The 27,276-nt window shown below is 48.5% G+C and overlaps 4 protein-coding genes and 2 long non-coding RNA genes across 12 annotated transcripts; 4 read left to right on the top strand and 2 right to left on the bottom strand.

Moving 5' to 3' along the window:
- Positions 1-8,950: 8,950 nt before the first annotated feature.
- LOC123156587 (uncharacterized) lies at positions 8,951-10,442 on the top strand. The gene is made up of 4 exons (XM_044574739.1): positions 8,951-9,067; positions 9,763-9,905; positions 10,005-10,223; positions 10,308-10,442. Coding segments are annotated over exons 1-4 (468 nt in total). The 5' UTR covers positions 8,951-9,065; the 3' UTR covers positions 10,412-10,442.
- A 1,307-nt stretch (positions 10,443-11,749) lies between these two features.
- Positions 11,750-12,486, top strand: LOC123156642 (uncharacterized). The gene is made up of 3 exons (XR_006478286.1): positions 11,750-11,914; positions 12,000-12,136; positions 12,211-12,486. It is a non-coding gene; the product is annotated as an uncharacterized lncRNA (long non-coding RNA).
- A 188-nt stretch (positions 12,487-12,674) lies between these two features.
- Positions 12,675-13,300, top strand: LOC123156687 (uncharacterized). The gene is made up of 3 exons (XR_006478319.1): positions 12,675-12,833; positions 12,931-12,978; positions 13,076-13,300. It is a non-coding gene; the product is annotated as an uncharacterized lncRNA (long non-coding RNA).
- A 5,288-nt stretch (positions 13,301-18,588) lies between these two features.
- Positions 18,589-20,302, top strand: LOC123156271 (uncharacterized). Its single transcript, XM_044574417.1, has 2 exons — positions 18,589-19,144; positions 19,228-20,302. The coding sequence occupies exon 1, from the start codon at positions 18,712-18,714 to the stop codon at positions 19,081-19,083; it is 372 nt and encodes a 123-aa protein (XP_044430352.1). The 5' UTR covers positions 18,589-18,711; the 3' UTR covers positions 19,084-19,144; positions 19,228-20,302.
- Positions 20,303-20,924: 622 nt separating this feature from the next.
- LOC123156270 (uncharacterized) lies at positions 20,925-22,188 on the bottom strand. The gene is made up of 2 exons (XM_044574416.1): positions 21,445-22,188; positions 20,925-21,367 (listed from the first exon to the last, which is right to left on the bottom strand). The coding sequence occupies exons 1-2, from the start codon at positions 21,985-21,987 to the stop codon at positions 21,266-21,268; spliced, it is 645 nt and encodes a 214-aa protein (XP_044430351.1). The 5' UTR covers positions 21,988-22,188; the 3' UTR covers positions 20,925-21,265.
- LOC123156268 (motile sperm domain-containing protein 2) lies at positions 22,149-26,545 on the bottom strand. 7 transcript variants are annotated; one of them, XR_006477931.1, is made up of 7 exons: positions 26,071-26,527; positions 25,777-25,929; positions 25,070-25,216; positions 24,599-24,751; positions 23,197-23,319; positions 22,944-23,086; positions 22,149-22,378 (listed from the first exon to the last, which is right to left on the bottom strand). XR_006477931.1 is itself a non-coding variant. In XM_044574415.1 (6 exons), exons 1-5 carry the CDS (start codon positions 26,194-26,196, stop codon positions 23,214-23,216), a joined length of 696 nt encoding a protein of 231 aa, XP_044430350.1. In that variant the 5' UTR covers positions 26,197-26,545; the 3' UTR covers positions 22,428-23,081; positions 23,197-23,213. The 7 variants fall into 7 exon arrangements, 4 of the variants coding, with proteins under 4 accessions (XP_044430350.1, XP_044430349.1, XP_044430348.1 ...); XR_006477933.1 differs by lacking the exon at positions 22,149-22,378 and adding an exon at positions 22,428-22,872 and having other exon boundaries at positions 23,197-23,330; positions 26,071-26,541; XR_006477932.1 differs by lacking the exon at positions 22,149-22,378 and adding an exon at positions 22,428-22,872.
- Between the last annotated feature and the right edge of the window lie 731 nt (positions 26,546-27,276).

The raw sequence follows: 27,276 nt of genomic DNA, 5'->3' as shown, positions 1-27,276 counted from the left end.
CGCTGCATGGCCTCGAATCCAACGCATGGCCAAGCTCCTCCTCAGGTGGGTCTTTATCCACCCCATTGGCCGGACAGTGTGGCCTGCATGCCAGTTGGTTGGCCATATGGCCCACCTCGTCCTCTGGCTGGCCCGCATCAGGCGCCTGCCCAACCATACCCGGCCTCGGGTCCTGCAGCGGGCTTGTATCCCCCGAGGAGAGGCTGACCTGGAAAGTGTCCCAGGGCTCCACCTGCATGGCGCAATCCTCCACATCCTGTTGCAATGACAGGAGTTCCTGATTTTCCCCAGTCCCGAAGCTTGCCAAATCTTCGTCCGTCATATCCTGCAGGAGGAAGGGGATTTGAACCAATCCGATCTGCACAGATCCATGCACATTCCGGCCTCCAATGGGCACCCGGACCGAGGCGGCGGCCCCACTCCCCTGCGTCCCAGCAGCTTCGTCCACCTCCTTTTGTCGCCACCTGATTAGCTGCACCGATGGTGGTGAGCACGCAGTCTTCGTGGACCCCATCGCTGTCGGGGCCGGGCAGGACGCCTCGCGTGACAGGGAACAGCTGGCCCCCAACGCGCCGGGCCCCAAGATTGGCTGAACGACCGGGCCCGTGGGGATACGCATGGCGTCAGCCACGCGGCTGTTGCTGACCAACCCGTCATCCATCCGCATCGTTTGACCGCGGTTGCGCGCACCCCTCGTCGGCAATGCCGCCGCCGCCGCTGTAGACAATCCGGCCGTGCTCGCCGAATCACCACCATGGCCGCCCGTACGCCGAGCGCGACCACCCTGTCCACCTTGACCACCATGGTCACCAGGTGCTGGATCGTCATTCCCAGTGGGTGGCGATGGAGGCGGAGGCGGCGCCGGCCGCCCCTCCATAGCCTCGTCGTCCACCAACGGGTCCGCCAATACCTCGATGTCGATAGGATACGAGAGTGCCGTGGTGCACCGTCCCACAGTCAGTCGTCGTCCTTCCTCCATGGCCCAAAGTGTTCGCCGGGGTTCGTCGATGAAGAGCAAACACCGCCTCGGAATCCGCTGCGGACGGTCTGTGCGCAGCCAGACCCGGAAGTCCGCCATGCCCGCACGACTGGCGGTGTCTTCGTCCACCCCCACAACGTAGCCTAAGCCACGCAAGACCACGCTCGCCGTCCTCTGGCTCCAGGCGTGTGCCGGCACCCCTCGCAAAGAGATCGGGACGAGGAAGGGCAGGGATGCCGCCGTGGCCTGCGACTGGCGAATCCAGGGCCGCAAGGAGAGCTCGAACCATGAGGAACTCGCCCGGCCTTCACGCACCATCCGATCCCGGAGGTCACCGTCCTGGCAGAGCACCAAGAAATCCTCTGGATAGTAACGTCGAATGGACATTTCCGCCGGGCCGACGCCGAATGCCGCATGCAGAGCACGCGCCGCCGAGTCCACGTCCACCGAAGGCCTGGTGCCGGTCACAGTGACAAGCACAGCTCGCGCCAGCTTCGCCTCCAGCCGCCGCGTGTCTTCCGCCGCCTCCAAGAAGCAGACCTCCATCTGCTCCGGCTCCGGACGAGGCGGCGTGGCCTCCAGGGAGCCGAAAGGTGCCGTGAATTCCGGCGAAGCCCGTCTCGCCGACGATGCCGCAGGAGGCCCTTGCACCACATGGCTCCACAAGCACACCGCGCCCGGCGGAGGTGGCCCCGGCGGCGGAGGAGGTAAGACCGAGGGCGAGCGATGCGGCGAGGCCGGCGGCGAGGGCGCATCCACAGCAGCCCGAAGACGGAGCGCCGGAGGCAGGCGCGGCTGCTGCTCCACCGGAGACGGACTGCGCGGCCGAGTGCACCCGCGCGAGGTATGGCCGGCACCGCGGCAACGGACGCAGAACGTGGGGTTGGTGCACTCCCTGGAGATATGGCCCTCGCTGCCACAGTTATAGCAGCAGCCATACAGCTCCGCCGGCAGCTTGGAGGTAGGCGGCGGGCGGGCAGCAGTGAGCACGCGCGGCTCACCAACCGGGCGGCGACGCCTCGGACGCGAGACGCGGACAGGCGGGGCACGCGGGCGGCAGCCCACCTTGGTCTGCCAGGCCCCAACCCCGGACAGAGGAGCCGGAGCGCGCGAGGAGCCAGCCCCGCCCTGGACCACCGGGCCGAAGGGAGTGCCCAAGATCTCCGGGACGACGACCATGGACCTGAGCCGCGGCCGCAGCTGTGCCGGAGTAGGGGAGATCCGCGCGGAAGGCACGCGGGGTGGGGAGGGCATAGGAGCCCGGGGCGGAGAGGGGGAAGCCGCCGACCCGGACGAGAACGACCCCGAGAGAGAGACCTTAGAGGCCATGGCGCTGCGGGAGGGTGGGCGCCGCCTCCGGGGTGGAGCGCGACGCTTGTGGTGGCCGCCGGCGCCGGAGCGCAGGGGAGGAGCGCAGGGGAGGAGCGGCCGGAAAAAACATGGCTTGGGCAAACGCCATCTGTATGTCTTTTCTTGCGATGGTGGATTTCCGTCGCACTCGATAGTATCAGCTTCCCTCAAGTAAGTGTCAAAATAATCATGCCCCAACAAAGCACCAGTAGTAGTATCCATGTGTTCTTGAATGGCATAGCACGGGAGGAACGGCGTCTCTTTGTGATAATAGAAGTTCATTCCGAGAAGATTCCCACGGGTATCAATAAGAGGGGCTCCAACCCGAGGCCTGGTAATTTTACAAGTGCAAATTGTTAAACGCAGCCTTGTAGAGATAGACTAGGGATAGATGTTTAAGTAGTTTCGGTGCTTATCTATATATCTCCTGAACCGAACCTCTCTCTCTTATCCCTTGTTCTCCAAGCATGTAATCTCAACAACATCTTGTATGCGCTGTTATCCAGGGAGGTGCGCCCCTGCCATATAAACATGCAACGCGCCCCTCCAACGAGGTAAGACGCTTTCCACCTATCGCACATGGTAATCAGAGCATCTCTCTTCCAATACATCCAGCTTTCCAATCTCCATTAGTGCCTAGCATGTCTTCCTCCGGCTCCGCCAGTTCGGCCTCAACAACCAGGTCACGGAGAAGCTCACCCGTACGAACTACGTACTGTGGCGCGTCCAGATCACGCCGCAGCTAAGGGGAGCCGGCATTTTCGGCTATGCCGACGGCAGCACGCCAGAGCCAGCCCGCGTCCTCCCTGGCAAGGACAAGGATGGGAAGGACTCCACCGTGCCCAACCCTCTCCACCCCATCTGGGTCCGGGAGGATCAACAAGTGCTCGGGTACCTGCTCAACAATCTCTCCAAAGAGGTGTTGGTGCAGGTGACCGCGATCACCACGACGCACGCGCTCTGGACAACCCTGGCGGCCATGTTCTCCTCGCAGTCGCTTAGCCGCATCAACAACATTCGCACGGCTTTGCTTCATGCGCAGAAGGGAACTCAGCCGGTCGCCACCTTCTTCGCCCACATGCGCGGCCTCGCTGATGAACTCGCCGCGGCCGGCAAGCCGCTGCAAGACGACGAGATCGTCTCCTACATCATCCACGCGCTGGACATGGAGTACCAGCCTCTGGTGTCAGCCCTCGACGCTCGCACTCCCCCCCCCCTGTCACCCTGGATGAGTTGTTTACCATGCTCAGCAACTTTGACCAGCGTATGGCGCTCTACCAGGGGGCGGGTGGCTTCAAGTCATCCGCGAACGCCGCCTCACGTGGCCGCGGCGGTCGCCGCGGCGGTCCTCCACGAGGCAAGGCACGCTCTGGTGGTGGCGGCAACAACTCCAACCCTCGCACCGGACGATCCCCCTCCACCAACCCCAAGGGACACGGCGGTGGTGGTGGCCGCGGCTCCAACAAAGCACGCCTCGATGCACCGCGCTGCCAGATCTGCGGCAAGCTCGGGCACAGTGCTCGGGACTGCTGGTACCGCTACGACGATGACGATGACTCCTCCCAGGACGAGGACAAGGTGGCGGCTGCTGCAGACGGCTCCTACAGTGTCGACACGAACTGGTATGTCGACAGCGGGGCCACCAAACACATCACCAGCGAGCTCGAGAAGGTGACCACGCGGGAGAAATACCGCGGCAAGGACCAAATCCACACTGCCAGTGGTGCAGGTATGAGGATTCGTCACGTTGGTCACACAATTATTAAAACTCCCCATGGCAAACTTCATCTTAAGAAAATCTTGCATGTCCCTAGTGCTAGCATGAATCTTCTCTCCATTCATAGAATTGCCATTGATAATCATGTCTTTCTAGAATTTCATCCTTTTTTTCTTTTTGATCAAGGATCAGGCAACGAAGAAAGTTCTTTATCAAGGTAGATGCGTTCGAGGGCTCTACCCGTTGATTCCGGAGCGTCGAAGATTCAATAAACGAGCCTACAGTGTTGCCAAGCTTTCGTCAACCCGATGGCACGATCGATTAGGCCATGCCTCTTTTTCTTTAGTTGAAAGGTTGCTTAGGAAAAATAAGCTCCCGTTTGTTGGTGAGCGCAATATTGAAACAGATTATGATTCATGTCAACGTGCTAAAAGTCATCAGTTACCCTATCCTATATCAACTAGTGTGTCTACAAAACCATTGCAATTAATCTTTTCCGATGTTTGGGGTCCTGCCCCTAGCTCCGTTGGTAGACACACTTATTACGTGAGTTTTATCGATGTCTACAGCAAATACTCATGGATCTATCTTCTTAAGAAAAGATTCGATGTCTTTCAAGTTTTTCAAAACTTTCAGGCTCTTGTTGAGCGCAAGTTTGACAGCAAGATCATTGCTGTTCAATCAGACTGGGGGGGGGGGAGTACGAAAAGTTGAACTCTTTCTTCCAAAATCTTGGCATTTCTCACCATGTGTCATGTCCTCACGCTCACCAACAAAACGGCTCTGCAGAACGTAAACACAGACACATTGTCGAAGTAGGACTAGCTCTCTTAGCCCGCGCCTCCATGCCTCTCAAGTTTTTGGATGAGGCTTTCCTCACGGCTGTCCATATCATCAACATGCTTCCTAGTCGCGTTATCAATAATGAGACTCCGGTAGAGAGGCTCCTTCATGTCACACCTGACTACAAGTCACTTCGTGTGTTTGGTTGTGCGTGTTGGCCTAATCTCCGTCCTTACAACAAACGCAAGCTCATGTTCCGCTCAAAGCAATGTGCTTTTCTTGGTTATAGTCCACTTCATAAAGGTGTCAAGTGCCTTGACATCTCCACTGGCCGTGTCTATATTTCTCGTGATGTGATCTTTGATGAAACCAAGTTTCCCTTTGCTGATCTTCATCCTAATGCTGGTGCTCAATTATGTCAAGAAATACTCCTTTTGCCACCTCATCTATCCGGCCTTGATCATGGGGAGAAAATATTTGTGATGATCCAGTGGTGACTAACCCTCTTAACCGTGCACATGAGCTTTGTGATGTTGCAGGAGAAGACGGAAGTGAAAACAGAGAAGAAAATGATGCACAAACTCATCTCCAAGCGCCATATTTCATGTGTCACGATGTGGGGAGCAAATCTACCTCGGACTGCGCTGGATCCGCCTCGGGATCGCTGTAGGAGCAGCAGCGCAGGCAATCTGCACCGGGATCCATGCGGGCTGACGCGTCAGAGCCGACAGCGGGTCCGCCCGCACGTGCGAGCGACAGCGCCTCCGCGCGCGCCACGCGCTCGCCCACAGCTGGCGCCGACCCCGCATCCGCTCCGCTCCATTCAGCGCCTGACACCTGGCAGCACCCGGGTGGTCGAAGCGGCGCGCGTTTCCTGGACGAATCGCGCTGCTACAAGCGACGCGTCGAGACACGGCTGACGGGCGCTGGATCCGGCGCTGATTCGTGTGGGCCCGTGCAATCATGCGCCCCTGATGAGCCGGTCGGGAGGCCGGGATCTTCTGCGGCGCCTACAGCACCTGCGTCAAGGGCCGAAGCCACAGAGGATCCGGGGCGAGCACGAGGCGAATCTGCCTGGGAATCTGCAGCGCCCATAACTCCTGTTCCTAACGTAGGATCTTCTGTGGCCGTCCACCCTGCTGCACCGTCACAATGACAAACACGGCTGTGACAAGGTGTGATAAAACCCGTTGATTATAAGCATATAACAAAATATGGCCTAGTTTGTTCTACAGGTGAACCCGGTGAACCAAGTACACTTGAGGAAGCACTTGGTGATGAAAAGTGGAAAAAGGCAATGAAGGAAGAATATTTGGCACTTGAGAAAAATAACACATGGCATCTAGTACCTCCACAACAAGGTAAAAACCTCATTGACTGCAAATGGGTTTTTAGAATAAAAAGGAAATCTGATGGTACTATTGACCGGTACAAGGCAAGACTTGTTGCCAAGGGCTTTAAGCAACGGTATGGGATTGACTATGAGGACACCTTTAGTCATGTTGTTAAAGCTGCAACCATACGCCTTGTTTTGTCCATTGCTGTTTCTAGGGGCTGGAGTCTCAGGCAGCTGGATGTACAGAATGCGTTTTTACATGGCGTTCTGGAAGAGGAGGTATACATGAGACAACCTCCTGGGTTTGAAAATGAAAAAGCACCCTCATTTGTATGCAAACTTGACAAAGCACTCTATGGGTTAAAGCAAGCACCGAGGGCATGGTACTTACGCCTTTGTCACAATATGCAGACACTTGGTTTTGTTCCTTTCAAGTCTGACACTTCCCTGTTCATTTACAATAAACTGAACACATCCATATTTGTTCTCATTTATGTTGATGACATTATTGTTACAAGTTCATCTGATGAAGCAATAACTGCATTGTTGAAGGATTTAAGTATAGATTTTGCTCTTAAGGATCTTGGAAATCTTCATTATTTCCTAGGGATTGAAGTGAAGAAACATGATGATGGACTTCATCTCTCCCAAGAAAAATATGCCACTGACTTGGTAAAAAAGGCTGGCTTGCAAAGTTGTAAACCCTCACCCACTCCTTTGTCAAGTTCTGAAAAACTGTCTCTTACAAAAGGTACACCTCTAAGCAAAGAGGACAACACTAAATACAGAAGCCTAGTTGGTGCATTACAGTACTTAACTTTAACAAGGCCTGATATTTCTTTTGCTGTGAACAAAGTATGTTAGTTTCTTCATGCACCAACCACTGTTCATTGGACTGCTGCTAAACGTATAGTTCGATATGTCAAAAATACTTTGAGCATTGGTCTTAACTTCAGCAAGTCACCATCCACCTTGGTCAGTGCCTTCTCTGATTCTGATTGGGCAGGCAGTCTGGACGATAGACGCTCCACTAGTGGGTTTGCAGTATTTTTTGGTCCTAATCTAATATCATGGAGTGCAAGGAAACAGGCAACTGTGTCTAGATCCAGTACAGAGGCAGAATACAAATCATTGGCGAATGCAACAGCAGAAATTATATGGGTTCAGTCCATTCTTAAGGAACTTGGTGTGAAAAACACTAAAGCTCCATGTTTGTGGTGTGACAACCTTGGTGCCACTTATCTGTCTGCTAATCCTGTGTTTCATGCCAGAACAAAACACATAGAGATAGATTTTCACTTTGTCAGAGAAAGAGTTGCCAACAAGCAACTTGACATTCGGTTTGTACACTCCAGAGATCAAGTTGCTGATGGATTCACCCAGGCTTTGCCCACACGGAGTTTTAAAGACTTCAAGCATAATCTCAACTTGATGAAGTTGTGATTAAGGGAGGGTGTTAAACGCAGCCTTGTAGAGATAGACTAGGGATAGATGTTTAAGTAGTTTCGGTGCTTATCTCTATATCTCCTGAACCGAACCTCTCTCTCTCTTATCCCTTGTTCTCCAAGCATGTAATCTCAACAACATCTTGTATGCGCTGTTATCCAGGGAGGTGCGCCTCTGCCATATAAACATGCAACGCGACCCTCCAACGAGGTAAGCCGCTTTCCGCCTATCGCACACAAATCATAAGTGAGTTTGCTTTTGGCGCAACAAGTGGCCATTATATTGAATCCATAAAAAAGGAATCCCACAGCTATTACATCCATTCCATGTGTACGAAGTTGTTGTGGCAGGACCTTTAGTGCAAGAAGATGTCGACACCCCGTGATGTCAACACAAGCTAGGTTGTATTGTAAATTGCAGATTTTCAGTATCGAAGGCACACTTCAATCCTCAAGTTAGGATTAATCCTGTGAACATCACCAGAAGCTCTAACCAAACTTACTAAAATGACAATTGTTGCAGAGGAGGACGCATTGCACTTCATAACAAACCCCGTGCAAGCGAAAAACGTTGCATCTTCGACTCTCCTTTGAATGAAGGAAGCTAGTGACACAACACTTTGGATAATCTGTGAAGCGACGACTTTAGGGAGTTCAGACTGTATCTCACCGTCGAATAAATCTTCAAGGAAATTAGGCACACTTGTATATCCTTGTCTTGTAGTACCTGCATCAAACCTGCTATGCTGCTTAACCCCCATCCTGACTATCCCCTTCTTGACCATCTATTTATGGATCAGAAGCATTTTCTGGTAACTAGCATAGCTGTTCATTCCAACAAAGTCCCAATCAATAACCCTGAACCGAAACAGCGCCATAAGGCTACCACTCTCCTGCAAGGCTCAAACTGCATGTCATGATAGAGTCGAGATGTGCAGCATGGAAGCCAAGCCACCCACGTACCGAATCTTGACGACGGCACAATCGAAATATGCACGGTATCCTCTCCTCTAACCACCCAGTGACAATGTGATCATTCGCTAGTCGTACCTTGATCGTCAGGTTGTCAACGATCTTTCCTTCATTGCCTGTGCCAGCAGTAGAGGCACAAGAGGAACCAAGCTTGCAGATGTCAGGAACCATGTAGCGTTGGCGGCGCGTCATGTGTGGATGCATAGAATTAGGTAGAGATGACGCTGGACTGGACTCGATCGTGTGCGCGCGCAACAGATCTCAGAGATTTGGAAACGAACTCGCCTTGGCAAGGGTTTCGCGGTGCCCGCCGCTTTTTATGTCCCGACTCCCGACTCAGTCCCGAGTTGAGGATACCGACCCAACCAGACCTCCTATCCGATTGGATGGATTCCCATATAAATCAGGGCAACCCTGTTTATATCCGTGCGTGATTCGCCCTCAACCCTAGATCCCCAAATCCCCTCCTCCCCGAGCTGCGCGATGTAAGCGTCTATTTTTCTCATCATCATCTGCTTATTACGTTCCAACACTTCCTGATTTCCAATGCAACACTAGGGCTTCATAAAATTGGAGCATCTTACATTCTTATATGCAGTTATGGTTATGCACACAACACTAGCTAGGGTCATATTTGTACTGATTTTCAGCACCTGGCGCACATATACACTTGCTATTCTTTCAGTATTGTCACTGCTTGTATTATCAGTATTTTTTTTTTGTGAGAAATTGTATTGTCAGTATTTTTCACTGTTTGTATGACTGAGGACTGGTGAAACAAGCATACCCATCATCTTAACGTGTGTAAGAGGAAAAAAATTCAGCAAGCTAGGTCCTCATTTACATCCTTAATTTGGAATGTCTCAAAGGAGAGAAACCGTAGAACTTTTCAGAATGCTTCCATGTCAGTGCTTCATGCCGCCTTCCTGCTGGTTAAGGAGGATCTTTACAAGAGGAAGTTGGCCATGGCGTCTTCCTATGTCCTTTTTGTGAATAATTTTGTATTGAATTATTTTGCTTTTCTCCTATCTTATTGAAAATTGGCAGATCCCCTGACTGTTAGAGTTTCAGTTAATGTCGGGGTATTATTATGAACTTATGTCTTTATGATCGAACCTTATAGGAGGCCTTAGTTTGCTCTAGTAATTAAGCATTTTCGATTTACTTTCTGCTGCTACAGGACTGCAAGCGCAAGTTTGGAGAGGGAGCAGAGAGCCATAAACAGAAGAAACGGACGTGAGTCGTCATTCGCTTCAAGTGGGAGTCATGTCCCAAAAGCCACTAATGGTAGGATGAGCAAAGGCATGAAAGCAATGTTAAAACGTGAGTCATTGGTTCTGAATTTTTTTTCGTGCATATGTATATACTGCTCTAATAGAATACTCACAGTTCCGCTGAATCATTGTTCGTCAATAATTTTAGTTCACGCGGTTCAGGCGGCGTACGCTGCTGCTGAGGAGAAACGATGTGCTCTTGAGGAGGAACAGTTTGGCAGACTTCCTGATCGAGATGGGTCGGCCAGTTCCTTTGAAGAGAGACAGTTTGGTTATTTGGTTGGACGTGGTCAAGAGTACTACCGAACCTGCACCAATACAACCAGAGATCTGTCTTCCATTGTCGTCTCGATTGCTTTGTTTGACGGTGATTGTACTTATGAATTTTCCATTTTGTATTTATTTGTACTCAATTCTGATAAGTGATAACCCAAATCATGTTCTTGTGCAGGAGATGAGATGTTATTTGCATGCTCGGGCATGTGTATCACACGGGTCAACTCAATTTCAGCTGACAAGATTTGCGACTTCGGCGTGTTTGGTTACCGCATATAATGATAACATGAACAAAGATGATAACTTGAGGGTTGTTACTTAGTATTTAATCATTGTGTTCCTCATTTTGCTCTGTTCATGAGTTTAAGCCAAGTGTGGCCGTTCTACGCTGATGTACTGTTTTCGTCATCAACAGATTGATGTACGCCTTCCTAGTAATGCAATGACAGAAGGGTTTTTGGGACTGTATGATCGAGATATTGCTATTGTCACGACGGCGGGCCTCCCAAATGTTCGTTCCCTAGAACTGGATCTTCAGGCACAAGCAGTACCTGCCTCCCCTGGTTCACGTATACTAGCTGCAGGGCGTAGTTTCACGTCAGCCAGTTTGATGACCATGCGTGGGTCTATCTGTATGGAACATCCCAGCAGGTGGATTTCTGATGATGGGCAGCATATCACAGAGGTATATAATGTATCACGACACTGTGAATGTGCCATATTTCCTTTATATACAAACCCTACAACTTTACTTCTGTTTTAGGCTGCATTAGGAGGGCCATTGATATCAGACGATGGAAGATTTCTTGGCATGAACCTTGACAATAAGCAGTGTGAGGCGAACACGACGTATTCCTTTTTCATGTCACGGGACTTACTTTATCAACGTTTGAAGCATTTTCAGATACTCGAGTATGTCTTTTATTACACTTCAGTATATGTGAGCTGTGTCTTCCCCAATTAGTTTATTTATGTATGTTCAGGAACCCTTTCTTGTTCCGTTTCTCGTTTAAGCAAGTAGGCACTTTCATCATTATACTTACTGCATTGGACCTTGCTAATATCCGCTTTCAACCACATCTCCTGTTGCTAACTTAGTTCTCTTGCTTAATGTTTATAAGCATGATTTCCAGGTCTTCTTTTAAGTTTTATTTCCTTCTGTAAGATTTGGTTCCTGTGTTGGTGTGGCCACTGTTTTGTTTTCTCTAGTTCCAGTGTGCTGTATTATTTATTTATCATAACAACCTTAGTGCGTTCTATTGCAGTCCTGAAGAATTCGACATCCGCTCATATTCATTGCCTTCAGGTGTATCCACCATAGTCCCTTCAGGTGTGACTAATCATGCAAGTCATCATTCTAAATGTTACCTATTGATCTGGCAGAATGTTATGTGATCGTCATTATACATATCAATTGTTGAGTACTAATAGTGATAACTTTAATTATTCCATCAGGATTTAGGAAATCTATTAACTGGTTAAAATCCCAGGGCTATCCCATGCCACCACCACTTGTGCTCGAATGTAAGTGATTGCTTTCGCTCTTGCTGACTTCTCCGTCGTGCACTTCTTTATAGCTAACTCCTGAGTTTGTTTCTTTAACCAGTCAATGGAGAATTGCTTGATCATTTTGAAGAGCAATTTGGTGAATTGCGTGCTTGGAAAGGGTATTCTTCCGATGTAATTCCCTGTCTTTTTTGGAGTTTTGCATCTGGAAATCACTTCGGAAAAAAGTTGTTTCTGATATATCCCGGCGTGTCGTCTCACTTTCTTCATTTGATGGTGATTTTTTACAGTTTTATGCTAATTAATTTTCAATGACAATACTTGTTCCTCAGTAACAAATGACTGAAACTATGATGTGCAGGATACTCAAGGTATTTTTCATGCACGGGCTTGTTTATAAAGTGGCCTGGAAGCAGCGGAACACGCTCAGTCATTCTGACTTCGGCCTGTTTGGTTAGAAGTCGTCGTAATGCAGAGAACATTGATAATGACTTGAGGGTTGGTGTTCCTAATGATTTCTCATGGTATGTTAAGTTATATGATGGTTAGCTGAGCTCACTTTACCATTGCAGATTGAGGTGTTTCTCCCACCAAAACAACGTGCCAATGGGAGATTGGAATTTTACAACTTAAACTACAACATTGCTATTGTCAGCGTCGAGAAGAGTTTTCATCGTATATATCCAGAAGATATTTTCAACACAGCACACCGGTCATTAGAGAAGTTAGTAGTTGCTATAGGACGTGAAGCTAACGAAGGACTATTAATGGCCTCACGTGGTGAAGTGAAGCGTAGAAACAAGGATAGTGAACTTGATTGCAGAGCTCTTAAGCTGTCCACATGTAAAATCAAGAAGGTACAGTGGTGAATTTCTCTTACTGTTTCCTGCAAAAAATAATCTCTTACCGTAATGTTGCATGGTAGGCAGTCTAGAAAGTAAAACCAAGTTATCTCTTTAATCACAATGCATGTGATGAACTACATCTCAGGAGTTGCAACTTCTCCACTAACTTCGGGCTTCTATTTATATTTTCATACTAACTAGGTTGGGATTGGAGGCCCTCTAATTAATTTTGGTGGGAATCTCGTCGGCATGAACTTCTATGATGGGCATGAAGAAACTCCTTTCCTGCCAAGGAGTAAGGTTGTCGACGTTTTAAAGAAAAAGATTGGTCTAGCACTATCATCGGAAAGGTATATTTTTTTCTTTGTGTTACGCTTTGCTAGTTGTAGTTGGTATGCATACACTCATTCTGCTAACTGACATTGAAAGAAATATATTGGACAACAGAGGATTGAACCAGCCTGAGGAAATACAGGGAGGGTGGAAGGAAAATAGGTATTCTTTCTCTTTCTCAGTTCCATTTGTTTGTGGTAGCATATACTGTTTTATTCAACTTTGAACTTACATTGGAAAACAAAATGTCGGATACTAGGTGGCCCGTGCCCACGCCATATTGGTATCATGGTGTACTTGAGGTGGATAGGTGGATTTTACCGGACGTTCATGGAATGAATCTCCAATAGAGAGTCACTCATGTTGTTGGATTGATCTAGAAAGTATTGACTTCTACTCATCTTAGCAACTATCTAATGGACCTGTAGTGCTGGGTTTATTCTATTGGGTTGATCTAGAAGTATTTGACAGACAGTACAACTGATTATTACTATGTGACTGAATGAACCCAGCTGTTGCACTTTACAAGTTGGCTCGAATGTTTGACTTGAGCTAAATGCACCCAGTTTGTCACAATGTTATCAGGTTTATTTTGATTGGCATTATGATTGCTTTTTCATTGTTGGAAACGCAACATGTTTTATTGATTATTTTATTGTTGTTGTTGTTGGAATCAGAGATATTCCTTTTTTTTGCAATTCAATACTTCCTCTATAACTATGCTCCCTGGTTTTAAAGAGCCCACATTCAATTGAGGTCTCCAATTGAACTTGGGTCACCTGATTTTGATCAGGTCAACAATTTCTCAAAGCTCTCTTATTTAATTTGTTTATTTATACTATACACTATGCTTCCTAATTTTTAAGGCATCCCAAGTAATTGAGGTCTTCAATTTAGATTGAGTCACTCGATTTTGACTAGGTCAACAATTTCTCAAGGAGCTCTCCATTCAATTATTTTAATTCACTATGTTCCATAATTTTGAAGTTTTTTTCATTCAACTGAGGTATTCAATTTTGGATTAGGTTTACGATTTTGACCGGACCAATGATTTTACAAATCAATCAACAACAAACGGCCTATAAAAACATATCACCTCCCCCACTGGCACCCTACCATCATCTAGAGAAAAAGTGCCGCCGTGTGGCAGTGTAGCACCAATATAGTACATGCACCCACCGACGCAAAAAAAAATCCCCTGTAAAATATAGGTTGGTTGTCGATAACACATAATCACACCTTGAAAGGCCCACCAAATCACCGCATTATAAATAAAAATAAAGCACACTCCATCATCTCCCCCACCCACCAAACTAAATATTCCAACAACTTCATAATATAAGGAGTATTAGTTTTTTGAAAAGTCAAATTTCTATAACTTTGACCAAATTCAGAGCAAAAAATATCGACATCCATAATATTAAATAAAAAGTATGAAAATTCATTTCATGATGAATCTATATCATACCGATTTTATATTATGGATTTTGATATATTTCTGTACAAATTTGATCAGACTTAAAAGGTTTGACTTTTCATACATCTTATATTTTGAAAATGAGTGAGTAATTTTTTTAGGAAACCCAACAGCACCAACGGCGCAGCAAAGCGCACACGACCCTTCTAGTATTAAATATATGTGACAAACATGCGGGATAAACAAGAGGCACACATGACACATCAACACCATCCATCTGTGGTGGTGAAAATGGTGTATAAGCTAGGCCCCGATGGTCGATCCATGTTGGATTTCGTGATAGTCCCTCTTTGTTCGTCATAATGAGGCTGCCAATTTGACAGCCATCCTTATGTTGCTGGTCTCTGACGGTTTCCATGACAAACCAGAGAAAACTGTCATTATCAATGACGGTTTCTGATAATGTCACCAGAGATCCGTCATGATTAATAGGTTTTTTCTGTAGTGAAAGAAGAATAGATTGGAAGTTTATCGTAAAAAAAGTACCTCGAATCATTCAGACCTGGTGCATCTGACTCATAAAATCAAAAGTACCTCAAGCCTACTGCAAGTCTACAACAGTTGGGCGTAGAGGTCAACCCCATGCAAGTGGAAAAAAATGATGAAATTGGCTACCTGATAGAACTTTATGTTGTCATCAAACTAATTAAACCGCCAGTCGATGAAGTTAGTGCTATGACCAAAGTGCGCCTTCGCTTCCGGTTGCCTCTTAATCCAAGATAGCTAGCTCCAACATGCATGGGAGATCAAAATGCCATGCCATAGCATTATTAATGAACTAACTATGTTTCATCACAATTTTCGTTATCATCACTTAGCTAATCCCTCATATAGTATGAATGACAAAACATGGTAAGAAACTTCTCTCTTAAACTCCCCCAAATAATTCCTATTACATACTAAACATTGGATTGGGGACTAAAATGACATGGTCAATGTCTAATCTCTAAATAGCCCATCCTATAGTTGCCAAAAATTGTGTTGCTAAGTTTTGACGATGACCACTAGTCCGACCATTGAAACACACATAGTTTGTTATTCTAGATAGGTGTATGTTGGAAGACATGTCAAGTTTTAACTAGCAAAAATACAAAAGACATGTCAAGTTTGCTAAAACTAGTGATTAAATTACCATTTGTAAAAATAACGAGCCTTTTTTGGTGCCCTCCTCTGTGGTTTATCTGAATATTAAAGTCACTTTCAAAATGGGGCTTCAATAATGTTTTTTAGAAGTCGATACTTTTTCCCTTTGAGAAGTCAATACATTTTTTTAGCAACGGGACAACCATATTTTTTTCTGAGACAAACGGGACTTCCATACTTTTTTTTGAGGGATGAACGTAAATTTCATTTATCAAAAACCACAGTTTGTGGGATACATGCTGGATCGTGGGGGTGTAAAAGCCACAAATGGTGCCCCTGAGCTAATCTAAGGGAGTATTTGGCTAAGCTATGCGCATTGTTATTAGAACGACACCCTTCATACAAGATATGGCTGTTAAAACTCTCTGCCCTCTTCCTGATCTCGTGAATGATTGTGCCATAAGTGCCCCTGGCATTCTTGTTAATGCCCTCTACTACCTGCTTAGCATCAGAGGCAATGATGAAATTATGGAGCGCCAAGTCTTCTGCCAGAGCATATGCTTCATGGCAAGCGATTGACTCAAGAATAGCCGGGTCCTGGATACCGATAACCACCAGTGAGGAACTACCCAAATATGTGCCATGCTCGTCGCAGCAGACTGTTGCGGCCGATCCTTTTCTGCGAGCAGTTGACACACCCGTGTCAACATGAATCTTCGCAAGGCCCGTCGATGGTGCCCTTGGTCTCACCCTCGCTGTAGGGCCTTGTTGGATCGCGGCACCCGCCTGCCTTGCTAGTTGTTGACTTGATAATTTCCAGGTCCATCAAGTATCTGTTAATGAAAGCATGTGTTGCCGCAGGACTCTGAAATTCCCCTTCGTGTATGGCTTTCCTTCTAGCTGTCCAAGTTGCCCATAACGTCACAACCAGCTTTAGGAATGCAGCATGTGATAATGACTGAATCATCAAAAACAACCATGGTTTGGCTGTTGTTTCAGAGGTAGCCCTCAGCTGATCTGCAAGTTCACCATCTACCAAGGCCCAAATGCAACGGGACATGGTGCAGTCCAAGAGCGAGTGCCTCCATAAGTCGTGGCCGCCGCACAATCCACATGAGCTTGTTGTGGACATGTTTGGTGTTGTCTGGCATCCTCTGTCGGCAATGAATGTTTAGTGAGTCTCTAGAGAAACATGCGGATTTTCTTGTTGTGGACATGTTTCGGTGTTGTCTGGCATCCTCTATCGGCACTGAATGTTTAGTGAGTCTCTAGAGAAACATGCGGATTTTCCCTGGTACCTGAATGCTCCATAAAGATTTCCATGAACTCCTTTCTTGGGCTGTGTTGGACGTCGCTCCAGTGCCATCAAGCCAAGCCTCCCGACGTTGCTTTGTACAGACAAGCATCTTGTAGGCTGACCTAACTGAGAAAATACCGGTTTTCTCAAAATTCCAAGACCAAAAATCTGCAACGACTCTGGTACAAATCGGGATACTGGTGTCACAGTTGGGATGTCAATGGGTAGGAGCACCTGTTGGATTCGGTTCATGTCCTAACTGGCTGTGGTGGCATCAATTAGTTCTGATACATTTTGAGGATGGTTATTTAGCAAACATCCATAAGGCCTCATCATCTCATGTCTCGGCAGCCAGTTGTCATTCCATATATTGGTGCTAGCCCCATCGCCAATTCTTCGTATCAGTCCTTGTTTTAGTATGTCCCTCCCCTCGACTATGGCTCTCCATATTTGGCTCGGGTGATTGCCGGGCACTTAGCGATTCTGGTGATTGAAGGATCCTCCAAGCTTGCTCGGCTAGCAAAGCCAGATTGAAGAGCTCAAAATCCTTGAATCCCAAGCCTCCCATGTCCTTTGGTTGTGTCATATCTTTCCAGGCAACCCACGCAGGTTTCCTCTTACCATCTCTGCTGCCCCACCAGAACTTGCGGATTAGCATATTTAAGTGTTCACACAAGCCTCTTGGAAGCTTGAAACACGACATGGAATAGACCGGTACCGCCTGCGCAACCGCCTTGACTAGTACCTCCTTCCCCGCCATGGCCATGGTTTTTTCAATCCAACCCTGCACCTTATTCCACAAGCGATCTTTGAGGTATTTGAAGGCACCATTTTTGGAGGAGCCCACATCCGATGGCATCCCGAGGTAATTTTCACTCAAAGTTTCATTTGGGACATTGAGTAAACCTTTGATTTCAGCTCTTATCGAGTCGGGAACTCCTTTGCTAAAAAATATGGATGATTTGTCATAGTTGATTCTTTGCCCCGTGGCCTGGCAATATGTGTCCAACAACTGGTGCACCCCTGATGCTCCCGCTCCATTCGCCTTGGAAAACAGCAGGCTGTCATCTGGAAAGAACAAGTGACTAACAGGCGGCGCCGAAGGAGCCACTTGAAGTCCGCTCTGGTTAGATGACTCTTCTTTTGATTTTATGAGGCACGAAAGGCCCTCTGCTGCTAGCAAGAACAAATAAGGAGAGATAGGGTCCCCCTGTCGGATCCCACATGTCGGTATGAATTGTTGGAGCTTCTTACCATTGAACAAGATAGAAAACTTGACTGACGTGACCATGCTCATCACAATCCCGACCCACTTTTCTGAGAAACCAAGTTTCAGCATGATTTCTTGGAGATAAGGCCATTCCACCCTGTCATATGCCTTCATCATGTCTAGTTTTAGAGCACAATGCTGGTTCTTCTTTGCTTTGTTCCTTTTCATAAAGTGGAGACACTCGTATGCCGTTATGATGTTGTCCATGATGAGCCTACCTGGAACAAAAGCTGACTGCTCTTCTGATTATGTCCGGCAGAACTAACTTCAAGCGGTTGGAGATGACCTTAGATGTTATCTTGTACAGTACATTACACAGGCTGATAGGGCGGAACTGTGTTAGCAGAGTTGGGCTTTTTACCTTTGGGATCAGAACCAGCAAAATGTTATTGATACATTCGGTCGACTCCGTGCCCTCCACAATTCTAAGCACAACGTTTGTTACCTCGTCGCCGCAAACCTTCCAGTGACGTTGGAAGAAATGTGCGGGAAAGCCACCTCGACCCGGTGCCTTCAGCGGAAACATTTGAAACAATGCTTTTTTAACCTCGTCCTCGTTCATGTTCTGCACTCCCTTCGAACTGTAGAGGGTGTTATAAAAAGCTGTAGTGGATGAAAGCTGGGCCTCGCTCACAAGAGTTGGGCTTCTCGGAGGAGTGATAAGGCTCAAAGGCCCACTTCTTGGAGCGCATCGAGGAGTGACAAAGGCCAAAACTTTCTCACCGGCGGCGCTCGTTCCCCAATCCCCTCGCCGCCGGCGCCTTCGCCATGCTCCGCCTCCGGAGCTGCGTCGTCGCGCACCTGCTCCCCTCTCCCATCACCTCTCACGGCTACGCTCTCCGCCGACTCCTCTCCGCCACCACCGCCGTTTCCCCACCCACCGGATTCGCCGTCGAGGAGTACCTGGTCGGCACCTGCGGCCTCACCCGAGCACAAGCGCTCAAGGCCTCTGCAAAGCTCTCCCACCTCAAGTCCCCCGCCAAGCCCGACGCCGTCCTCGCCTTCCTCGCCGGCCTCGGCCTCTCCAGCGCCGACGTCGCCGCCCTCGTCGCGCGGGATCCCAAGTTCCTCTGCGCCGGCGTGGAGGCGACCCTGTCCCCCATCGTCGTCGAGCTCACGGGCCTCGGGCTGTCGTCCTGAGATCGCGCGACTCGTCCCGCTCAGTGCCAAGCAGTTCCGCTGCAAGTCCGTCGTATCCAAGGTGCACTACTACCTGCAGCACTTCGGCCCCTACGAGAAATTCCTCCGAGTATTCAAGGGTAACCACCATCTCCTCTCGCACAGCCTCGAGAAGGTGGTCAAGCGGAACTTGAAGTTGCTGCAGGAGTGCACGCTAGGTGCTTGCGATGTTGGCAAGCTGGCCATCTTTATGCCAAGGATGCTCACCGCCAACGTGCAACAAATCCGGGCGATGGTTGCCTCTGCTGAGGCTTTAGGCGTGCCTCCTGGCTCTGCGATGTTCAGGCAAGCTCTGCGGTCTGTTGCGTTAGTTAGTGAGGAGAAGATGGCCACCAAAGTGGATCACTTAAAGAAGGCAACAAGGTGGTCGGATGCCGATGTCGCCATTGCTGTGTCCAAGTGGCCGATTCTGCTGAGGTGGTCCAAGGAAACGCTGCAGCGCAAGTCCGACTTCCTCATCGCGGAGGTGGGATTGGAACCGGCGTACATTGCTCGTCGGCCAGCGATGCTTAGTTTTAGCCTGGAGGGCCGGCTCAGGCCCCGGTACTATGTTATGAGGTTTCTCAAGGAAAATGGATTGCTAGATCATGACAGAGACTACTACACTATGGTCTTGTTTGGCGAGAAGGTGTTTGTGGAGAAATTCATATGCCCTCACAAGGAAGCTGCGCCGCACCTCCCTGAAGACTATGCTGCTGCTCGCAGAGGGGAAATGCCGACTAATTTCAGATTTGTATGAGCTAATTTCGCGGAGGAGAACTTTAGCCTGGAGGTCCGGCTCAGACCCTGCTACTATCTTTTCAAGTTTCTTAAGGAAAACGGATTGCTCAAAGGTGACCCGAGCTGTTATACAATCGCCAAGTTCACTGAGAAGGCATTCGTGGAGATGTGCATATGTCCTCACAAGGAAGCTGCACCGCGCCTTGCTGAAGACTATGTGGCTTCTTGCCGAGGAGAAGTGCCAACTAATTTCAGAATTACATGAACCAAGAGCATGCTATGAAAATTGGTAACTGTATACGGTGCGACGAATTCCTATTTCTGTGTACTTTGCCTAGCTGGATGTTGGTTCTACACTTTTAGATGCTGGTATGGCCGTTGTTAACGCTGGGTTTAAGTGATGATTTGAATCCTGATATCTTAATGGATCATTTAGTAGAGGAAAAATCATGGCTTGTTATGAACTTGTTCATCCTGATGCGCACATATTGGAATTAAAAAAGTGCGAGAATAGGCCATTCTGCAATGCATTACAATTTCTATGCTGGCTTACATTGTTCCGTTATAGCCCGGACGGCCTGACTATGATCCCAGTTCTGTGGTGTAAAGGTTCATAAGGCAATTAAAATTCGAAAATCCTTATTGCAACACAAAGATTTTGCTTGGCTCCGTAAGTTGGCAAACTTTGCTTCAATGCTCTTGCCTAAGAAGATGATGGCCTCTGGTATAGTATGAATGAGGCATGCTAGTTTGGTCATTGCTAACACTTGACGAAGCTAGTAATTAGATTCATGAGTACTGATCGATATGTCCATGTCATCATAAAATTTCCTTTGAATGACAATTCTGGACCCTTTATTTTTTGGGGGGAACTATTTTGAACTTGCTGATGTTCACAGTATGTTGAATCAATCCGAGGAGGCAGTTAATTTTGACCCAGTTTGTTGATTACTTGTTCTAATTTCGGTGAGCTGAAAATCTTTCTTCTTTGTGCAGTATGTTTGTTTGAAGAGATTTAATGTTGTGAAAGTGATTCATGCCTTACTAGTATGAAACTATGCCAAAAACAGCATACATCAAAATGGCTTCAAATGTAAGATGGCCTTGAATTTATTAATTTGATTGGGGACTGATCAAGACAAGCATAGAAGCTTAAATCAGAGTACTGGCATCTCTACGAATAAAGTTGTCCCATTATCCAAATATAAGAGCATTCAACTAGTTAATGCTACATGCATGGCCCTCTGATCTCTCCTCCATTTAATTGGTTGATGTCACATTGAGAACCAGAATTTGGCAGAATTTAGCGTAGGCACAGCTCTGGCTGGCTACTCCCAAACCAATGAGGCTTGCAAACAGGAAATTTCTGAAATTTCTTCTGCTTAATAATGGGCCTAACAAACTGGAAAGGACGGAGCGGTGTTCAACTGGACCGGGCCGACGCCGGAATCAAGCTGCCCGCCGGCGACCGACTGGACCAGTGCAGGTCCCTCAGGATGTTATCGATGGCAGCGGCGTGCTTCTCCTGCAGGCAGACAGGTACAGGACAATGATACATCCATTCACACACACGTAAGTTGAGCAAACGTGGTGACCACGTACCTGGTCACGGGCTCTGTCCCGGACGCCGCCGCCCACCGGCCGGCCGCGCTCGTCGTACAGGATCATGCCGCTGAACTTCGGCAACCGGCACTTGACGCCCATGAGCACCCTCCTCTGCCATATCGGCCGCGCCGGCGTGCCCAGCGCGCCCGAAGCCCTCGGCGCCGCCACGGCCACGGCCTCCTCCGCCTCCGGCACTCCGCCCCCTGCCAGAAGCCCGTATCCAGTGACGCCGCCGCCGCTGCCGCCACGCACCATCACGTCGACGGCGCCGTCGTGCTGCACGGCCCGGCGGCGGGCGTAGGCCTTGTCCTTCCACAGGGCCACGGACAGGCAGAGCCCCATGGGAGCAGCCGAGCAGGAGCTGCCAAAAGCTCTGTGTCTGTGTGTCTGTGTCTGGATCGGGATGCAGAGCGCGGCAGTATGCCGGGACAGTGTGCGCGGGGTGGGATCCTTATGGCAGGCGGGCGAGCGAGCGTGGCGGGGGCCGGGGGACCAGGCGCGCGCACCGCACAGGCCGCCCGTGAGCCTTGCCGCTCCCATGATGCCGCTTGTTCACGTCTCACCGCCCGACGTGTGGCGGTGTGACCGCACCGCACCGCGGCGTCCGTGTCAAGCAATGCCTGGATGGGTGGGACAAGCCCCGGATCGGAGGTGACCGCAGGGTTCACTCGCTGCGCTGGGCCGGTGGCGTTCCTGCTTGGGTCAATTGCTTGCGCTGAGCTCTCTCCCCGGCCAAATCTGGTTGATAGTGATTTTGCTTTCAAATTTTATGTTTCCAACTGAAATATATCAGCCTGGAATCCACATGACGGCGCTCATCTTTAAGTTATACCCCTTAAAGCTTTTTTGCAGGATACCAACCAACGTGAGATTGTTTTTGGAGTGCATAGCCATGGCCTTGCAACAATGCCTGGGGTTTCAACGCATTCCCCTGAAAAACATGTGACCTCAAAAATCAATGCATGGGGTTTCAAAGCGCAAAAAAGGGGAAAATCCTTCAAACTCGGTATTATTGAGATAACCATTTTATTCCAGAAACTTGTTACAAAAATTTATTCCGCGTTGACAAATCTTCAAACTATTTACACCAACCACAACTTAGTACTAGAAGATAGTTGTCCAGCCACAACACCCAACCTTCAAACATTTCCCGAAAACAAATCCGCGGGCGAAAAGTTTATGAGACATCCGACGGTGGCACCAGCAAAGGATGGCCATGGCCTGCCTTCACATATGGCGTCCAACGTTCCGCCGGTTCCAGTGGTCAAACGGTGATTGAAGATTACAGCTCTCGTCACCACCATGGTTGCAACGCTGTAACATCAGCTAGCATTCTATGATCTGTGAGACTGTGACCCCATCGAATCGGCCTTGGCACACATTACTCATGGTCCAGCTCACAGTTCATGTCTGGATTTGTTTATACTGCTGGAGAAAAATAAACCGACAGAAGGACGAAGAAAGGGAGAAACAGAGGAAATCAGCACTGAACTGACCTTCCACAGAATCTGGCCACCAGCCATTAACAGTATGACAGCTCAGGATTCAGAAACCATGACGCCTAACGGCGGAAATCGGGAGGCACGGTTTCTTCTGTGAAGTACTCTTTTCTCACGGTCTCGGCATCACAAAATCTTACCTTATATACAGAACAAGCAACAACTATTAGAGGTTAAATCATTTGATGAGATGTCTTGAGAGAACCAGTACTGATCAAGACCATTCAAATAAAAGTAAAACAGTACTGACCAAGGAGGCATATTGTTTCAGCAGAGGTTTAACAAGCTGCCACATTGGCTGAAACACAAATGGTGCATCCACAAATAGAACTTCGCCAAGCCGCTTGGGATAGTAATAGTAGAACACATCGATCTGAAAAATCTCTGGAAATTAACATCCATTCACAACAGTAAGAGCATCTCCAATAGAAGTGCTTTTTGCAAAGGGCCAACTCCAACGGATGATGCAAAACGGAGATGTAAAACTGCAACTCCAATAGGGATGCAAAATGGAGATGTAAAAACTAGTGGGCGGCGGCCGAATCGGGGCAGCGGCAATGGGGACGGCGGCGGCGCGGCACCATTCGGGGGAACGGCGTAGGGACGGCGGCGGAGGTGGAGGAGGGCCTCTTTGGCCGGAGGAGGAAGCCACGGCCGCAGCCAATCGCCCACCGCAGCCGCTCTGGCTTCGAAATTTTGGCCGGCCAAGGTTGGTTCGCCACCGGGTTGCGCCCCCACGCCATCTGCCGCTTCACGCCTCCACCGCGTGGCTTGGCGTCCCGCTGCTTCTTCGCACGCAGCTCCGGCGTGACGGCGACCGGCTGAGGTGGGGCAAATCCGGGGCGGCATGGAGGCGGAGGCCAAATTGGGGACCATGGTCGCGCCGACGGCGGCTGCAGCAAGGTGGGCCAGACAAGCGGCGAAGGAGGACGCGGCGGGGTCATTGGCATCGGCCATGGCGGCGGCCGGCAGTCGGGCGAACGGGCGGCGGTCGCGCGGAAGCCAAATGAAGGCAGTTGGGCGATTGGCACGCGACTGCCGTTTTTACATCTACTGTAGGTGGAGATGCAAATTTGCATCGCGAGGTGTTTAGTTTACATCTCAGGGAGGCGGAGATTTTTTATTTTTTTTTGCATCTACATCATCTGTTGGGGAGGGGTTTTTGGGCCTCGGAGATGCAAAAGTTAGTTATTTTTGCATCTACATCATCTATTGGAGCTGCTCTAATGAACTAGTTGTACGCAAAGGTGCGACAGCTATAAAGGCTTCAAAATCTTGAAAGTACAGGATATCCATGCAAGACCCCGTCAGAAAAATAACTCTAGATGCCTTTGCATGTAAATAAAATTTGCTGTTCGAGGGTATATAGAAAACATTGTCTTTCAACCATCGCCACTTTCTTCTTGGAAATGGATATAGAAATGGCAATGAGGCAATTATATCATTTGAAATCTCATATACCATTGCAGTCTTTGCAGATCAAAGTATTCTAACAAATCAACTTTTATTTTATGTTCGATAGATTTAATGAAAGGAGTATGAATAATATTCAAAACGTATGTGACTCATCTGGATTGCTTCGTTAATGTCTTACAGCTGCCAACACAATCAGGGAAAATGATGGCATCGGCTAAGAAAAGGATTGAGCTTACCAAAAACTTTAAGAATTGGAGATCACCATTTTCTACACCAAAGCCTCGAAGATCGAAAATTCCAAGTATATTATCTGTTCCCATGGGAAGGTTACGTAAAGCCTTTTCGACCAAAAAGGCACATAGCTTCTCATTTTCAAGTGAGTCTTGTTTCTGTAATAGCAGTATTGTGACCAATCAGTCATATAATTAATAAAAAAGGCATCTAATTCACAAAAGACATCATAATGATAAATTGCAGAATAAATAGAGCCAACAGGTATGCCAGTTCAGATTGAAGTGAACAATTTAAATTTGTATTTACTCTCAAAAGTTTTGCCTCATAGTTTATCACTAGTCAAGGCATAACTCTGCATCATTACTTTCTCATTTGATTTTCTAACACTTAGCAAGTGTGTGTATTTTCATCCAGGGGAAGGAACATCAGTTTGTTCAGAAACTTGTCTTGAAATTCAGATGTGGGAAACTTACAGAAGGGAAATGTTTGGCTGCCACTACTACTAGCACAGGCCTGCCGTTGATGTCAAAAGAATCATGCACATATGCTTTGCCAGTTTGGTACAATCCTTTCACTGATTCTTCTGATAATTCCGACACGCGGAAATCCTGACGCCATTTCTAGTGCAGATGAAGGAAAGCTTAAGTCGCAAAATACGAAAGACTATTATTCATATTGATTACAATTTAATGGACAAAATGCTAGGCCCTCCATGAAACTACATCATCTTTAGGAAAAATCCTCATGTTGGGAACCAATGCGACTCCTTTTGTCAGGGATAAGAAGTCCCTCGGAGTAAACAGACATTGTGCAATTGGTAAAAACAGTTGCTCCGAATTATATTTTTGTAGATTGCTTGGGAGAATTCGCCTCTGTTCTTCAAGTTGAGACTGTTGCAAGTCCCTCGCAATTGAATGTTCGTATATATACCCAAGAATCTAGTTACCTTGAAATACTATATATTTACTGCAGCCGTTGAGTAAGAGTGTGTGAGACTCTAACAAGCAAAATAATCAGGCTTGACAACGAGAACTTAGGCAAGCGATGCGTAACCGAACTGTAAAATTGTTACGGAGTAGCTCAGAAGCAAGCATACACTGAAACACTACTAGGATCTTTGTGAAAACTGGAAAGAAAGGAGCTAAACTAATATGTATCAGCATTTTGTAGGGGAGGATACGATGGCCTTGGCCAGTTTGGGGACGGCTTCATCTACAGCGAACTTCCTGTCCTTCAAGAACCAGAGGATCATCTCGTCGTCATCCCTGCCGCTCCTGCCCGTCGGGAGGCCCGGATGCTCCCTTTGGAGCCTCTCCTTGACCTCCAGGACGAGCTGCACAGCCAATGCGAGATCCACAACCAGTGGGTTAGCTTCTAACGAATTACCAGTATAAAGCAGATCAGCAGCAAAGGGATCAATCGAGGAGATCCCCAATCGAGAGCCAAATGCGTGGTTAGGGGCGGGCGCGCTGACCTTTGATGTGGAGGCGCCGGTGGGAGCGGCGCTGCTGCAGCAGCGCACCGCCCTCCTGGCCCCGGCGAGGCCCCGCGGAGGCGGCGGAGCTCGGACGACGGAACGGAGCGAGCAGGTTGCGGCCATCGCCTCCGCTCTGCTCTTTCCCTTTCCCTTGGCTTGGAAATCTTATCCGGGAGTTTGATGGTTCGCCAGCCACTGACGGCGTGGTCCCACTTGCAATGACGAAGGGAGTTGCCAGGAGGAGGAGGAGGAGGAGATGGGGGACGCCCGGAGCGCGCCCGTCTCGCCGGCGCACGCAGCACTGAGTACGTGCTCGACCCAGGCACCGCGTTCGCGCCCTTGGGCTCCGGCGCCGTGGCAGACATGGCCGACGGCTGCAGCGGCCCCGGCACGCCAGCGCGAGCCGATCGACCATGTCAAATGTCATTGTCACGTGTTCTTTCTCATTCGGCGGTCGATGCTTGGGCGGCAGGGAAGCAGAGGGAGCCTGCGGAGGCTGAGCTCGGCTGGCCGAGCTCGAATAGCCAACTCCAGGATCACAGTTCAGAGGGGATCAAATGTCCGCGAACAACACGTTTGGAGTATGGTTTTCGCTTCCGGTGAGATTTCGAAGAAACTTACAGAATTTCATTGATTTCAGCAGCCACTAGAATATTTACCTTTCAGCTAAAATATTTCAGCAATTTTAGCAGTATGCATGAAATTTTTGCTTGATTTCAAGTGAATATTTCGGTCTTTCGCTCAAACGCTAATCAAAATAACTGAAATTCATAGAATTCCGGTGTTTTTTGGTTGTTGCTGATTTTCTGTGAGACTGAAAGTGTTGGGGATATAATCACGCGGTATGACCCGCCCTGAAAGGATTGGGTTAGGCCGTTGGCGACTCTCGAAGATGGTCCTCGAACGGGCCCAAGGGATCAAGACGCAGGGCTGGATGGCCGGCTCATAAGACGGGCCGGCTTAAGGCTCAAGGCCAGAAGACGGCGCGTGGCCTGGAAGTAAGCCGCCCAATGATGACTTGTCATAGAAGGCAAGGTGACCTAGAGTTAGGATCGGTCACGAAACATATGACCCGACCCGGACTCGTGTAAGCTGGTGGCCTCGACCTACATATAAAGGCGAGTCCCTGGTATAGAATAGGGCAAGTTACAATCAATCGATAGCTAGGCCAAGAAAATCCGCTCCCTTGTAATCGGTACTCAA

This window comes from Triticum aestivum, chromosome 7B (genome assembly GCF_018294505.1).
Source record: "Triticum aestivum cultivar Chinese Spring chromosome 7B, IWGSC CS RefSeq v2.1, whole genome shotgun sequence".
Lineage (NCBI taxonomy): Eukaryota > Viridiplantae > Streptophyta > Magnoliopsida > Poales > Poaceae > Triticum > Triticum aestivum.
The sequence above is the reverse complement of the archived record's forward strand: the minus strand, read 5'-3'. Positions and strand labels throughout refer to the sequence as shown.

Excerpts from the sequence above, each read along its gene's own strand:
- LOC123156587 (XM_044574739.1), top strand. Across the intron at positions 9,906-10,004 it reads CATGAAAGCAATGTTAAAAC|TTCACGCGGTTCAGGCGGCG; the intron begins GTGAGTCATTGG and ends CAATAATTTTAG. Across the intron at positions 10,224-10,307 it reads CTCGATTGCTTTGTTTGACG|GAGATGAGATGTTATTTGCA; the intron begins GTGATTGTACTT and ends GTTCTTGTGCAG.
- LOC123156271 (XM_044574417.1), top strand. The coding sequence starts at position 18,712 with ATGCTCCGCCTCCGGAGCTGCGTCGTCGCGCACCTGCTCCCCTCTCCC.
- LOC123156270 (XM_044574416.1), bottom strand. The coding sequence starts at position 21,987 with ATGGGAGCGGCAAGGCTCACGGGCGGCCTGTGCGGTGCGCGCGCCTGG. Across the intron at positions 21,368-21,444 it reads GGGACAGAGCCCGTGACCAG|GAGAAGCACGCCGCTGCCAT; the intron begins GTACGTGGTCAC and ends GTCTGCCTGCAG.
- LOC123156268 (XM_044574412.1), bottom strand. The coding sequence starts at position 26,196 with ATGGCCGCAACCTGCTCGCTCCGTTCCGTCGTCCGAGCTCCGCCGCCT. Across the intron at positions 24,752-25,069 it reads CAGCCAAACATTTCCCTTCT|AAACAAGACTCACTTGAAAA; the intron begins GTAAGTTTCCCA and ends CTGCTATTACAG. Across the intron at positions 23,320-24,598 it reads TCCAATTCTTAAAGTTTTTG|ATCGATGTGTTCTACTATTA; the intron begins GTAAGCTCAATC and ends GAGATTTTTCAG.